This window comes from Sus scrofa, chromosome 15 (assembly GCF_000003025.6).
Source record: "Sus scrofa isolate TJ Tabasco breed Duroc chromosome 15, Sscrofa11.1, whole genome shotgun sequence".
NCBI lineage: Eukaryota > Metazoa > Chordata > Mammalia > Artiodactyla > Suidae > Sus > Sus scrofa.
The window spans coordinates 27,144,876-27,159,273 of record NC_010457.5 but is presented as its reverse complement, the minus strand read 5'-3'; the positions used below and the strand labels follow the sequence as shown (position 1 = coordinate 27,159,273).

Sequence of the window (14,398 nt, the reverse complement as noted above, 5' to 3'; positions counted from 1 at the left end):
ATGGCATGTGGAGGTTCCCAGGCTAGGAATTGAATTGAGGCCAGGGACTGAACTCGAAACCTCATGGTTACTAGTTGGATTCATAGCCACTGCGCCATAATGGGAACTCCCAGTGATATTTTGTTTGAATCGAGTATCCCCACGTCAGGAAGGAATAATGGCGTTAGATAAACCACTTACCAGCTGCTGTGTCTTGAGGCAAAGGCCTTATGTTTTGTGAGCTCATTGAAGTATCCATAAATAGGAAGGTGTTAACAGGCCTTGCCCTCAGAACTTTCCCAGGAAGTGACTTGAAGTTCAAGCACAAAGTGTGTCTAGAATGGCAGGACGGCTCAGGTACTAAATGACCCCAATCTCAGCTCCTTAGTGGAATGTTCCTCTTACACTTGCATCCACTGCTGTGTGACTCTGTCCCAAGGAGTCAGTGACCGAGTGACCATCCACTTCTGCCCCATTGCTCTATGGCCTTCTCTGCTCTTGGGATCCTCTCTGTGGATTTTGGTTGGCTTCGTGAATTGCTTTGGTCAAAGGAGCATTAGCAAAGGTCATGCGGTCAGAGGCCTGGCAAGCATTTGCTTCCTTGTTGTTCTCAAGCCCTAAGGAAATGGGCCTGCTAATATTGGGAGACTCCAGGGGGAGAGCCCCCCACTCCCAGTCAGCCTCCCACTGACCCAGCATGGACTGCAGTCAATGGGCAGCCCTCACAAGGCCACCAAGCTGGCTAAGAACTGCCCTACCTCAGATGCTGAGGGCAGAATGATAAAATGATTGCTGCCTTAAGTCAGTTCTGGGGTGTTTGTTATCTGGCAATGGGTGGCCGATAATATAGAGACAAAACAAAATGACCCAATATTGATTATGGTTGGAGCTGGCTGTGAGATCGGCTTTTATTTTATTACTCTCTGTACTCTTTGTGTGAATTTAATTGTTTGGTGTCATAAAAAGTTAAAAAGAAAGCACCAAATTTAGGTATCTCTTGAAATGATACACAGTTAAATTCATTTATTTTTATTTCCTTTTAATATTTAGGAATTGCATGTTTACTTCTGGAATATTAATTTTGGTTTTTATATAAAATACTTATACTGTTTCAAAGTTTAAAATACGACCTATTCAGAAATGTCTAGCTTTCATCTTTGTCTCCTTTCCATCCATTTTTTCTCTCTCCATAGGTATCCATCCCAATTAGTTTTCTTTTCTTTTTTTTTTTTTTCCTGGTCTTTTCAGGGCTGCACCCATGGCATGTGGAGGTTCCCAGGCTAGGGATCCAGTCAGAGCTGTAGCTGCAGGCCTATGCCACAACCACAGCAATGCAAATCAGAGCCATGTCTGTGACCTACACCACGCCGGATCCTTAATCCACTAAATGAGCTAGGGATCAGATCTGCAACCTCATGGTTCCTAGTCGGATTCATTTCTGCTGCGACACGATGGGAACCCCCCAAATTAGTTTTCAACTGGATATTTGGAAGGCAGTGTAAAGAGTTGTTTAGTGAATTTAAAGTTAAATTTGTGATATAGACATAGAAAAAATACAGCGAATGAGAAAGAAAACAAGACTATATTTCTAGACACATGGAATTTTGTTCAGGAAGGGAAACAACCACATGACAATATTTGCTATTTATGAATAACATACATGTTGTTGGATTACCATGAACAAGAACCATTTATCCAACTAAAATTGCAGTCCAGCTGTATTGGGAACTTGTGGAAATGGAAAGTTCTTCATGTATGGGGAGAGTGATGAAAAAGTTAGAATCTCATGTTCCCTATTGGTAAGCAAATAGATAGCCTATAAATAAGGATAATCCAGAAGTAACAGTATAGACAGGATCTACTTTTTAAAGTGTATTCTTTATTAAAATATAGTTGATTTACACAGTTGTGTCAGTTTCTGCTATACTGCAAAGTGACCCAGTCATACATATATATATATATATACACATATAAATATACACACACATTCCCTTTCTTATATTATCTTTCATCATGTTCTATCCCAAGAGACTGTATAGAGTTCCCTGTGCTGTACAGCCAGACCTCATTGCTTATGCATTCTAAATGTAAAACATTCTAAATGTTTGCATCTACTAATTCTGCACTCCCTTCATTCCCCCCCCCCGCCTTGGCTACAAGTCTGTTTTCTTTTTTTTTTGTTTTGTTTTCCAGAGCCACACCTGCGGCAAATGAAGGTTCCCAGGCTAAGGGTCTCATCCGAGCTGTTGCTTACAGCCTACGCCAGAGCCACAGCAACACAAGATCCAAGCCGTGTCTGCGACCTACACCGCAGCTCATGGCAACGCCGGATCCTTAACCCACTGAGTGAGGCCAGGGATCGAACCCGCAACCTCATGGTTCCTAGTCAGATTCATTTCTGCTGTGCCATGACGGGAACTCCAGTGTTTTCTAGACAAGTGATTTAGAGATGCAATAGTCAGTAGCAGAAGAATAATCAGAGAAGTAAATGCCATCATCTCTGCACAGAAGGGAGGTAGGACCTATTGGGTTTTGTGATTTCTGATAAAAATTGAAAAAAAAAATTAGGTAAGCAAAAAATTGACAAGAAAAAGAAGAGGCAACATAGCACGAACAATTTAATAGCAATAATAGTTTATATTTGTCAAGCATTTCCTATGTGCAGAGTACTGTGCCAGAGCTGTTTGTGGATTATCTCTGAATCTTGTCTGCAATAGTATAAGATAGACCCTTTTGATGCCTATAGCCCCATGGGAAAAGTAGCACTTTGTGAGTTTATTAGACATTTGTTGCTGCAGGTTGAATTATAGCAAAACCTAGCCTGGAAACAGCAGACACTATTACTTACCTCCTAGTTTCTCCGGGTCCTCAAGTACCTTGGCCAGCCAGTCCATCTTCTGGGCTGCAGTCAAGAAGCCAGCCAGGGTGGCGTCACATCAGTGTCAATGTTTAATGTGGAACCCTGCTGCAGAGGGAGCTCACTCCCAGGGCCTGCCCAGGAAGCTTCCGGGTCCACTGCTGTGGACCTGCCACAGGTTGCCTCAGAACCAAGCAGTTAGTGCCTCTGACAGACAGCGCCTCTGTCTTTACAATTTGGGCTCGAAAACGACGTCCATCACATCTGTCATGTTCTATAAGAAGCATGTCCATGAGTCCAGCCCACACTCAAGGGAGGGTGTGGATTCCTAGAAATGCTGGGAAGATGAGTTACCTTGGAGTTGCCTGCATAGGTCAAGTGCTCATCTGAGCCCTCATGGGCAGTAGCTGGTACCATATGAAGCAGGACCACTAGGTTTGATCCCAGGGCCCATTCCTTAATGGCTCTGAACCCCATGACTGAGGTGGTGTCCCCCCATGGCACTGCAGTAGCTCCTTCACAACTTTGTCATGTTGGGGTTGTGGGAATGGCTGGGCAGGGCAACACGGGAGAGCTGACCTTCTTATAGGTGACAGACACCCAGTGTGTTAGCGTAGGTGTGACAGACACCCAGGTGTGTTTCCATATGTGTGACAGACACCCAGTGTGTTAGCATAGGTGTGACACACCCAGTGTTTTATGATGGGTATGGCAGATATCCAGGTTTGTTAGCATATGTGTGACAGACACCCAGGTGTGTTATCACAGGTGTGACAAACACCCAGGTGGGTTATTATAGGTGTGACAAATGCTCAGGTGTGTTGCCATGCGTGACAGATTCCCAGGTGTGCTGTATGTGTGATAGACACACAGGTGTATTAGCATATGTGTGACACATGCCCAGGTGTATTATCACAGGTGTGACAAACACCCAGGTGTGTTGCCATATGTGTGACAGACAGCCAGGTGTGCTATATATGTGATGGACACCCAGGTGTGTTACCATGTATGACACACACACAAGTGTGTTACGCTATCTAGGCCACCAGAAACAAGCTACATGTTATGCTCAGTATGTGGGGTGCCAACTCCGACCCTCCCAGGTCCCCCAGCTTCAGAGAGTGTGTGTGACAGGACAAGGAAGTTCATGAGTCCCAGCATAACCTTGAATCCACTCTAATTAGTAAAAACCCCACCCCCTGAAGCTGGGGAACATTTTCAGGCATGAATACTTTAGGCATCTCGCACTTGATCATGACACAGGGCAGCCTCACATTCCTGGAATGTGGCATTGATCTGTGTGAGCTTTGGTGAGGAGTTGGACTCCAGCTGTGAAGACTTCTGGAGCTGCTGGAGTGAATCACTGGAGGCTGGTGTCACTGGATTGGTCCCCGCTGCTCCGAGCATTGTTATTTTGTCTCAAGCACCTGACGCCTTTCCAGTTTCTCCTGCAGGAGACAGCAGATGCCTCCTCTGCCCCCACCACATTCACGCCTGCTGGGGGATGAGATTTCTAGATTTCTCACCTGCAGATGGCTCAGTCCATCTCAGGACAGCTGTGTCTGCCTCTCTGGGCACCAAGCCCTTTGTGCTATAACCAGGCCGCAGGTGTTTCCAAGATGCAGACTTAGTGCCTTCTCCTTGGTCTGCTGTCCGGGGAAGCTACACTGTAGACATACCTATCCTAAAATGAACATTTCAGTGAATTCTTATGAAATCAAAACGGATGACACTCGACTGGGCACCTCCTATGCCAGTTTCTGTGCTGAGCTATGGGAATGAGGGCTTAAGATCATGTCATTTTACTTTGTTAATAACAAGTTGTGACTGTATATTGTTTTCCATTCACTAATCCAGTGTCTGTGATCTCCTGCCATGAGTATGGAGTTCTGCTGGATGCTGGCCTATGGGGTCAGACCACCCAGGGCCACCACTCTTAGAGGTTCTGGTACCATGGTGGGCAGAGGAGTGGTGCAGGAGGACCCAGCCTGGTCACAGTGTGAGCATAGAGGACTCATACCTGAACATAGGAAGGAGTCTGAGGAGGTGGTGGCCTCTGGGCCATTTGGAAGAACAGATGTCAGGATGAATGGGGACCCAACTGTATCAGATCCTCGTTGGTTAAAGCTTGGGGGTAAGTTGAGGAGAAGGAATAGAGATCAAAATTGAAAGTAGGAGTTCCTGTAGTGGCTCAGCAGGTTAAGAAACTGACTAGTATCCCTGAGGATTTGGGTTTGATCCCTGGCCTTGCTCAGTGGGTTGAAGATCTAGCCTTATTGTGGCTGTGGCATAGGCCGCAGCTGCAGCTCTGATTCATCCCATAGGCTGGAACCTCCATATGCTATGGGTGTGGCCGTAAAAAGACAAGAAGAGACAAAGAAAAAAAAATTGAATGTAGAGCTTCCCTTTGTGGCTCAGTGGTTAACAAACCATCTAGGATCCATGAGGATGCCGGTTCGACCCCTGGCCTCGCTCAGTGGGTTAGGGATCTGACCTTGCTCGTGGTGTGGGTCACAGATTTGGCTTGCATCCCGCATTGCTGTGGCTGTGGCGTAGACCAGCAGCTGTAGCTCCCATTGGACCCTAGCCTGGGAACTTCCATATGCCATGGGTGTGCCCCCCCACAAAAAAAGTAATTACAAGCAGGAGTTGCAGTCCTCCCAAGGGCGATGCAGAGCCAAGCAAAGTGTCCTCTCTGCTGTGTTTGTGTCTTTCCAGCCTTGTATGAGCAATCCTGCGAGGTGTACAGGCATCAGGGCAACACAGCTGGTTTCTTCTACATCGACTCAGATGGCAGTGGGCCCCTGGCGCCCTTCCAGGTGTACTGCAACATCACAGGTAAGCTGCAGAATTCCCACTCGAGCTTGATGTCATGACGCAATGTGCCCAGCAAAGGAAAATCCACTGGAAGAGGATACTTGCGTAAATAGACACTTAAAGGACCAACTGTGCAGTGGGGGATGGTATTTAGGTAAATAATAGAAATTAGCAGCTCGGTTATTTTCTTCTCTCTTTAAATTAAGTTTTATCAGAGTATCATTGATTTACAGTGTTGTGTTAGTTTCAGGTGTACGGCAAAGGGATTTAGTTATACATACATAATAATTATTATATGTATTATTATTTTTCAGATTCTTTTTCCTTATAGGTTATTACAGAATATTGAGTAGAATTCCCTGTGCTATACAATAGATCCTTGTTACTTATCTCTGTTTTTTTCATTTTTAAAATGTTTATTGAAGTGTAGTTGATTTACAATGTTTTGGTAATATCTTTCGTGCAACAAAATGATTTAGTTAAACATATATACACATCTGTTCTTTTTCAGATTCTTTTCCCATATATTTAGTCATGGAATATTGGGTAGAGTTCCCTATGCTTAATAGCAGATCCTTGTTATTTACCTATTTTATATATAGCTTGTATCTGTTAATCCTAAACTCCCAGTTTAAGCTCTAGGTTATTTTCATGAGAGAAGAAAACTTACTGAGGGTTTTAATAATGTTCCACTGAACCAAGAATTAATTATCAAGCATTTTCTGCAGAGCTTACCAAGGTCATTTCTCTTAAAAGTTAAAAACAGAAAGAGGAGGAAAAGAACCCAAGAAACAGAAACAAAACTCAAACTCAATAGGAAGCCCTGACTGGGAAGTGGGAAAGTTTGAGCCAATCTGGCCCTGAGGACTTTGTGATTGTGATTCCCACATTCTCTCTGAGCATCATCCTGTGTCAGTGGATGGAAATCCTAGTTTTACTTCTAGAGGTGTGCAGAATAAATGCAGTGTCCATGTTAGTGCAACTGGCCAGGGTGGTTATCTGGAAGATGCTTAATCAAAAAAAGAGGGCTATTTCTATTTTCCCTGGCAATCTCACTTCTTTCTAAAGTTCCTAAGTACGTGCTAAAAGCCAATTACTCCATGGCTTTAGAAACAGCATGTGGTCACTAATTTATTCCAAAAAAAAAAAAAATAATTCCACGCCCCAAACCTGATGTAAGGTTATTTAAAAACTTAGCAATGCAAGCACTCCCTCTGTTGGGAATGTTGTTAATGGGCATCTCACATTTTAGGCTGGTTTGTTGTAAGTACCAGACTTCAAAGAGGCCAGCAAGATCATGTAATGAAGCAGAAAAGTAGGAGCTTCTTGTGTTTCTCCAAGTCCTCAAACCCTAGGCTTTGCTGCAGAAAACAGCCACATCTATGGGACTCTTCCTCTAGTCAGACACAGTTCTGGGCACCCAGGATATGCAGAGACATAAAGGCATAATCATTGTCATTCACAAGGCAGTAAAAGCAGGAAAAAGAGCATGCAGTATCTCAGGTAGAAATATAAGCAAACCTTTGCCAAAATGGTGATTGAGGACACTGAGCCATAATTTGCCTGTCTGAATGAAAAGGGCCACAGTTTGTGCAGAAAATGCTAGCTACATGCAACCAGATGCCATTTCATTTCATTACCATAATACTTCATCGCTCCAAAAGGTGTGCTAGTTGCTTCTCAATGGTCCTATCACATAATTACAAAGTGTGTTGCTATTTCCTTTTCCTGGTTGTGCATCCTGTGATGTTCAACTACCTGGTCAAGAAATAGGCTTCTCAGTGGATCTTGGTTATTTTTCAAAATTAATTAACATTTGGATCACTGGGGAATCGGTCTAAAAATAGACCTCCCATACCCAGAAATTCAAATTCAGTAGAAGTACTTTTACTGAGCTTTCCAGGTGATTTGGATAAAAATTGTCCCTGGTCCACACGTGCAAAAAATAGAGGAAGTGATCTGGATGCAGAATGAGGCAAAGGAGGCCAGTGCCTGCTGAGTGATGAGTGTGACATATAATAATAGGATTTTGTTAATGGCCATCAATTGCTCAGCTCCTACCATCTCTGGGAACTGAATGGAGAGGTTACAAATATCATTTCTTAATCCTTGCAGCAGAAATCTGAGGTAGTATTTTTAACTCCATTTTACATCTTAAAAGGAGAGAGAAGATGAGAATTGCACGACTTTCTCAAGGTAATAAATCATGGGACTAATAGTCAAGACTCGAAGAAACAAAGAAAACCTGGTGCAACAATAATTTCTATCACTAAAACATGAATTGGACACTTTGTACTGCTTATGTTTTGCTTGAAACAGTGCTTTTCTTTTTGTTATTAAAAATAATCCATGTTGATTATAGAACACTTAAAGAAAAAAAAGAAAAGTATGGAGAAATGTTAAACTACAATCCAAGGATTGCTATTGATATTTTTATTGTTAGAATTTCTTTTGGACTTTATTCTATGAGTGAATATCTTTGACATATATTTTTCCATTATGAATTTAATAGCAAGTGTAGACTTATCCTATTTCCATTAATATTTATTTTGAAATTAAAATATGTATATTAAATGTGGCTCACAAAGCTTAACTCTCCAAAATCCTGTAAGCACAGTGACACAGAGCGTGTGATGGGTTCATAGATCTCATTTGCATGGAACGCTCTGCTGCTCTTGGACAAGACTTGTCGCAGGATTTATGTTTGATAATTTGTCTAAGGATGACTAAAGATGAATGTTGACTTATATTAAAGGTGGCTGTTTGCTGATGTTATGCTGAAGAAATCGGGACCTCTGAGTTACATCCTAGAATGGATAGGCTGTATTGTGTGTGATGCCGAATTTCTTTGAAATATGCTTTTCTGGTCACATGCAGTTGCTAAATGTATGGGTGTTTGGTTTCATTTTTGTTTTTCTAAAATACCTGTTGAACTGAGAGCAAACCTCTATGTAGGCGAATTGTGTAATTCCTGTATTTCAGTGACAAAGATTTTAAGTCATAAATATAGTGATAATCAAATATGTATTTTTTATTTGTAAATGTTAAGTGTTTAAATATGAGTGACTTCTGACCTAGAAAAAGCATGACAAAGTGGTCCAGGGGACGGAGGGGGGAGAAAGGGGAGGGAGGGGGAGAGAGATGGAGGCAGGAAAAGGGAGGAAATGGCCAGAGGAGGCTTGCCCTGTGTTTTTAACTTTGGTTTCTAAAGCACAAAGCTGCTGTTCTGGGCACTTTTCAGAGGCATTCCTAGGGCCATAATGTTGCTGTCTGGGATTCTTGACCTCCTTAATCAATAGAAATTGATAAGAGGCCAGACAGAAAAATTCAGGGGCTTTATTGGGGCTCCTGCTGTAGCAGGGGGTTGGGGGGGAGATGAGAAAAAGCAACAGTTCCCCTTGCTTGAAGAGTGGGGGTGAGCTGATTCCTTATATGGGGTGAGGGTAGAGGGGTCTTAGGTGGTCTGTCCACTCTTTGGTAGTTATGTGCAGGGAGCATGTGTAGTTCCCTGGTTTTCCTCCCAGCTCTTCAGATGTGGCAGTTGGGTTTTTAGTTTTTTTTTTATCTTCTTGCCCATAATTTGCCCAAACTGCACATGCACGGAGTTATTTTTAGTCCCTCAGAGTGTCTTTGTATTGTGTTGCTGGAGGAAATGTTTGTCCGGGTGTGCAAGCACTGGAGCCACTGCAGCCAAGGGTCCCAGGTCCCAGCCTGTGTCACACAGGGTGCAGAGTGTGGTGAGGCAAGGAACCAGGCTTTTCTCTCTTCTGCTCTTGTTTTGCTCACTTCAGGCCTGGCTGTGCATCTCTAAAAGAAGGATCTGGAGCCAGTTGATCCCACAGGCCTTTCGCACTTAGAATTCCCTGAGAGACCACTGGAGGGTGAGAAGAAAAGAGGACGTTTCTCTGTAGTCTGCAGAATCTTGCAGGATGTTAGGGGGTAAAGACAAGTCTAAGCTGAGGAAAACTGGGGCTCTGAATCCCAGCTGCCACTCTCTTTACAGTGCACCCATTTCTCCAGGGCAGGTGGCACCTTGCCCCCCCACCTGCCCCCAGCACAGGGAGATTTAGGTCTGTGCACATCACCTGCCACAGGGAATCTAGGGCAGAAGAGGAGGTCCCGGTGATCAAGGGGCATCTGCTCCTGTGATGTAAGTGTGGCCTCTGCCTGGGGTCAGGAGGATGAAGTGTAGGAGAGACTCAGCGGGTGATGAGGCATCTGTAGGTCTGGGAAGGGCACCCTCCCCTGGGATGTGTTCTAAGTCACAACCAGGGAACCAGGGGTGGGAGAGAGAGGGAAGGCCTGGGGTCTGGATGGAAGACTGAGTGGAGTTATGGACAAGAAAGATAAAGTGTGTGATTCTTCAGGGATACGTACTTGGCCTACTTTGAATATATCTCTCTATGTGCAGTTCATTTCAGCTCAGTGTAAATGTGCACATTCTGGGCACCGGGGCCTGCTCTAGTTTCTAACTTTGCACAGACTGAGCAGTTTAAAACTCCCAGAAGAATATCTTCTCACAGTTCTGTAGGGCAGAGGACCAAAGTCAAGATGCCAGCAGGCCCACTCCCCTCTTAAACCTGCAGGGGAGGCTCCTTCCTGGCCTATCCCAGCTTTTGGAGGTTTGCTGGTCCTGGGGGTATTCATGGGCTCTCAGCAGAAGCACCTCAATGTCTGCCCCCTCGTCCAGAAGCCTGTCTCCCTGCTTCCACGTGGTCTGTCACCATAACCTTTTCCTCTCATGAGTCTGTGTGTGTTTCTTCTCTTGTCTTAAGGACACCAGTCCTGTTGGACACCTGATGGAGTTGGACGTTATCTTAATTTAATGACATTTGCAAAGAATCTATTTCCAATCAAGGTCCCATTCACAGATCCCAAAGGTGGGGACTTCATGAGCTCCTTTGAGGGGACCTAGTTCAACCCAGCATCTTGTGGAAGAGTTCTCAGCCAGGCAAGCAACCTCTCTAAGACCCTAATGGAAAGGAGGAAGCAGCAGGAGAAGAGGCAAAGGGAGGCATTTCCAGAAGGATCCAGGGTCCTGTGAGCCATTACATTGTGGGGGCCATCAAACTCTCCAAGATGTCTCACTGGTTTAGGACATTGATAAATGCATGATTGGATGATATAGAAGGATCAAACCGACTTCAATAGGGACCAGCAAATGGCTTTGAAGTCCCATAACCTGAACTATAGTTAATGATTAAGGAGATCTGCTGACTTAAATCCAGGGAAAAGAAGGAATTGTTTTAAGATTCTTACTCTTTTGGCTGTGCCCATGGCATGTGGAAGTTTCTAGGCCAGCGATCTAACTTGCATGACAGCAGTGACAATACCAGATCCTTAAACCCCTGAGCCACCAGAGAGCTCCAGGAAGGAATGCTTTCATCATGGCTAGATCTCGAGCATGCCAGACTACCTAGCTGTCCCTGGCAGAGAGATGGACAACTTGCTGAATAACAGCAACGGGACACCCTCCTCAGGTTGTACATGGCCTTGAGGACCCTTCCCCCCTCTGGAGGACTGCAGCTGGCAGCTGGACTGCTCACATTAGAGGCTGTTAACAAAGGGATGAATGTGCAGAGGAAATTATGGGCCGGGGGCAAATAGAAAAGCTGGTAATAGGGGAGTTGGTCCCACCATTAGGGCCACGAGGTAAGAGGAGGGGTGCTGCCCGAGCAGAAGGTGGGCAGGATATGAGGAAGCCGTGCCTTTGCCTGTGTGGGGACAGCCAGCAAGGAACCTGCTGAGTAACCTCAGCCCCTCCTTTCCCTCCAGCCTCCTTCCTGCATTTCCATGGAGCAAATGTTGCTAGGATTCAGAGGGAAAGCACTTCTTGGTATAATACTTTTCATCAGCCTTTCTAGGCCCAGGGAAACCTGCAGAAGGGTGAGCAGGACATCTGGTGGGTCAAGTGGAAAACATCCTGTTTACAGAACTGTCCATAGACGGCCTGGGAAATAGTGATTCAAATTCATCAAGGATTAAATATGGTGATGAGGTGGGAGCGGTGAGCAAAATCCGCAAGTCATACAAATATCTGAAGCATGATTTGTTCATTAGATTCCACCCTGAAGCAGAAAGGACCTCCCTGTGCAGCTTCAAGGGGAGTGAGGTTAGGATGGATGCAAGAAACACACAGGAATGAGAGACAGGGAGAGCCTGTTCGCTCTGAAAGTTGATAAACCACTCAGGTGATAAATCACAAAGGCACAAGTGGACAGCTAAGAGAAACCGTGACATACTAAAAAGTAATGTTTTGTTCCAAGGGGCGTCTGGGCTCCAGGCCACTACCTGATGGTAAAAGTCTTTTATTTTGAATGTGGAGAGTGTCAGGCGACAGTGTGAAGTTTGTGATCGCTCTTGGCTGTGGCCATCTGGTTGGGCAAGGAGAGAGGGCGGCAATGAGACAACAAGGACTCTTGTGGGGACACAGAGTTTTGTTGCTGATGAGAATGCGTGTACGGTAGACTCGAAGTTTGGGTTAGAGGCAGGACACTGAGGTCAACACAGAGGAAAGCAGGAGGGGCCGAAGAGTGGGCACAGTGGTGGCTGGACTTAGCCAGCATCTCGGGTGCCTGTTCAGGAAGTGTGGGTCGATGGTAAAGGGGAATGTTGTTTCTCTGTTGATTCCTGCTTCCACTCGTGCAGTGGTTGATTATGTGTTTTAACTTGGCTGAATCACAATGCCTAGATATTTGTATTTGGTCGGATGTTTTTATTCATGTTTCTGTGAGGGGTTTTGGGATGAGATTAACATTGAAATAGCGGACTTTCTTTCCTTCTTTTTAGGGCTGCATCTATGGCATATGGAAGTTCCAGGGCTAGGGGTCAAATCAGAGCTGCAGCTGCCAGCCCACACCACAGCCACAGCAGTGCTGATCCGAGCCACATCTGTGACCTACACCGTAACTTGCTACAGTGCGGGATCTTTACCCCACTGAGTGAGGCCAGGGATCGAACCTGCATCTTCAGGGACACTATGTCGAGTTCTTAATCCTCTGAGCCACAATGGGAGCTCCTAACTGAACTTTGAATAAAGCAGATTACTCTTCAAGTACTGAATGGGCCTTGTTCAGTTAGTTGAAGGCCTTCACAGAACAAAGAAGAAAGTCTGCCAGCAGACTGTCTCTGGACTTGAACTGCAACTGGTTGCTAGGCCTCCAGCTTGCTGATTTTGGACTTACCATGCCTCCATCATGCTATGAACCAATATGCACTGGGAAAAAGTATGTGTGTTTTTTGAGATCCTGTTCTCCAGGATGAACTGGAGAACTCTGACTAATGCACTTGGTCCTACACGCCCCTGCTGTGTGCTCTCCTCTCATTTTCTGAATATTACAATGTAACATTGTTTGCACTGCATTATGACCATGGGGATTGCTTGTGTGTTCCCATGGGGCTGTGATGTCCTAGAGGGGAAATGAGAGGTGAAGTGTCAGGAATTCCTGGATCTACTTCTATATGTAACCTAATGAGTCTAGTGTAAATGGAACACTGAGAAATCACAGCTAGATTAAGTTTAATGTCAACCTTTCTCCTTTTTTTCTTCCCCAAATTTATCTTAGACTGAGGCCCTGTCCCATTTAATCAGTGAGTTTAGAATGATGGACACTGCCTTAATGTCTATCTTACCTGGGACTGGGGCATTCCTATCATTTGTAGCCTCTGCTACAAGTCCCAGAGTGAAAGGTGTCCTGCTCCTCATCGCCTCCATGCATTGCCATTGTTACCTGGCCTCCCCAAACCTTTTCTCTAAACATAAGAATGATGAGTGGGACGGTTCCCTCTTACACTGTTGGTGGGAATGGAAATTGGTGCAACAACTATGGAGAACAGTGTGGAGGTTCCTCAAAAACTAAAAATAGAACTACCATATGATCCAGCAATACCACTACTTGGCATCTATCTGGAGAAAACTGTAATTTGAAAAGATACCTGCACCCTAGTGTTCATAGCAGCACTATTCACAATTGCCAAGACTTGGAAGCAACCTATATGTTTATCAACAGAGGAATGGATAAAGAATTTGTGGTGCATATACACAATGGAATATTACTTAGCCATAAAGAAGAATGAAATAATACCATTTGCAGTAACATGGATGAACCTAGAGATTATCATACTAAGTGAAGTAAGTCAAAGGCAAATATCATATGATATCACTTATTAGAATCTAAAAAAAAAAGGATAAAAATTAACTTATTTGCAGAACAGCAAAGACTTTGAAAACAGACTTATGGTTACCAGAGAGGTCAGGGGGAGGGATGGACTGGGGGTGTGAGATTGGGATATGCACCCTGAGGTATATGGAATAATTGGCCAATTGACCTGCTGTATAGCACAGGGAACTTTACCCAATATTCTATGATAATCTATGTAGGAAAAGAACCTGAAAGAGAATGGGTGTGTGTACATGTATAACTGAATCACTGTGTTACACAGCAGAAATGATCATAACCTTGTAAATCAACTATACTTCAGTAAAACTCTAAAAACGCAACGAATGGCCAGTGGGAGGAACACAGGTTCTGGAGTCACTTTGGGGTTCATAGCTTAGTGCTGTCACATTCTGGTTGAGTGACCTTGGACAAGTCATTTCACATTTCTGGATCTTGGTTTCCTTATCAGCAAAGGGAGATGCTAAAAATGTCTTCCTTTCAAGATTAGTCTGAGGAATAGAATATATTTATGCAAAGTTTCTGGCCCCTCAAAGGTAGATGGTCATGAAATAGTGTAGCAAGTATC

The 14,398-nt window shown here is 44.4% G+C and overlaps 1 protein-coding gene across 1 annotated transcript in view; it reads left to right on the top strand.

Annotated features, from left to right (window-relative positions):
- The window catches only part of CNTNAP5 (contactin associated protein like 5), an 865,036-nt gene that overhangs the window by 581,067 nt on the left and 269,571 nt on the right, over window positions 1-14,398 (top strand). Inside the window, 1 exon segment of the mRNA XM_021075830.1 lies at window positions 5,555-5,674. Coding sequence (XP_020931489.1) covers window positions 5,555-5,674 — 120 coding nt within the window.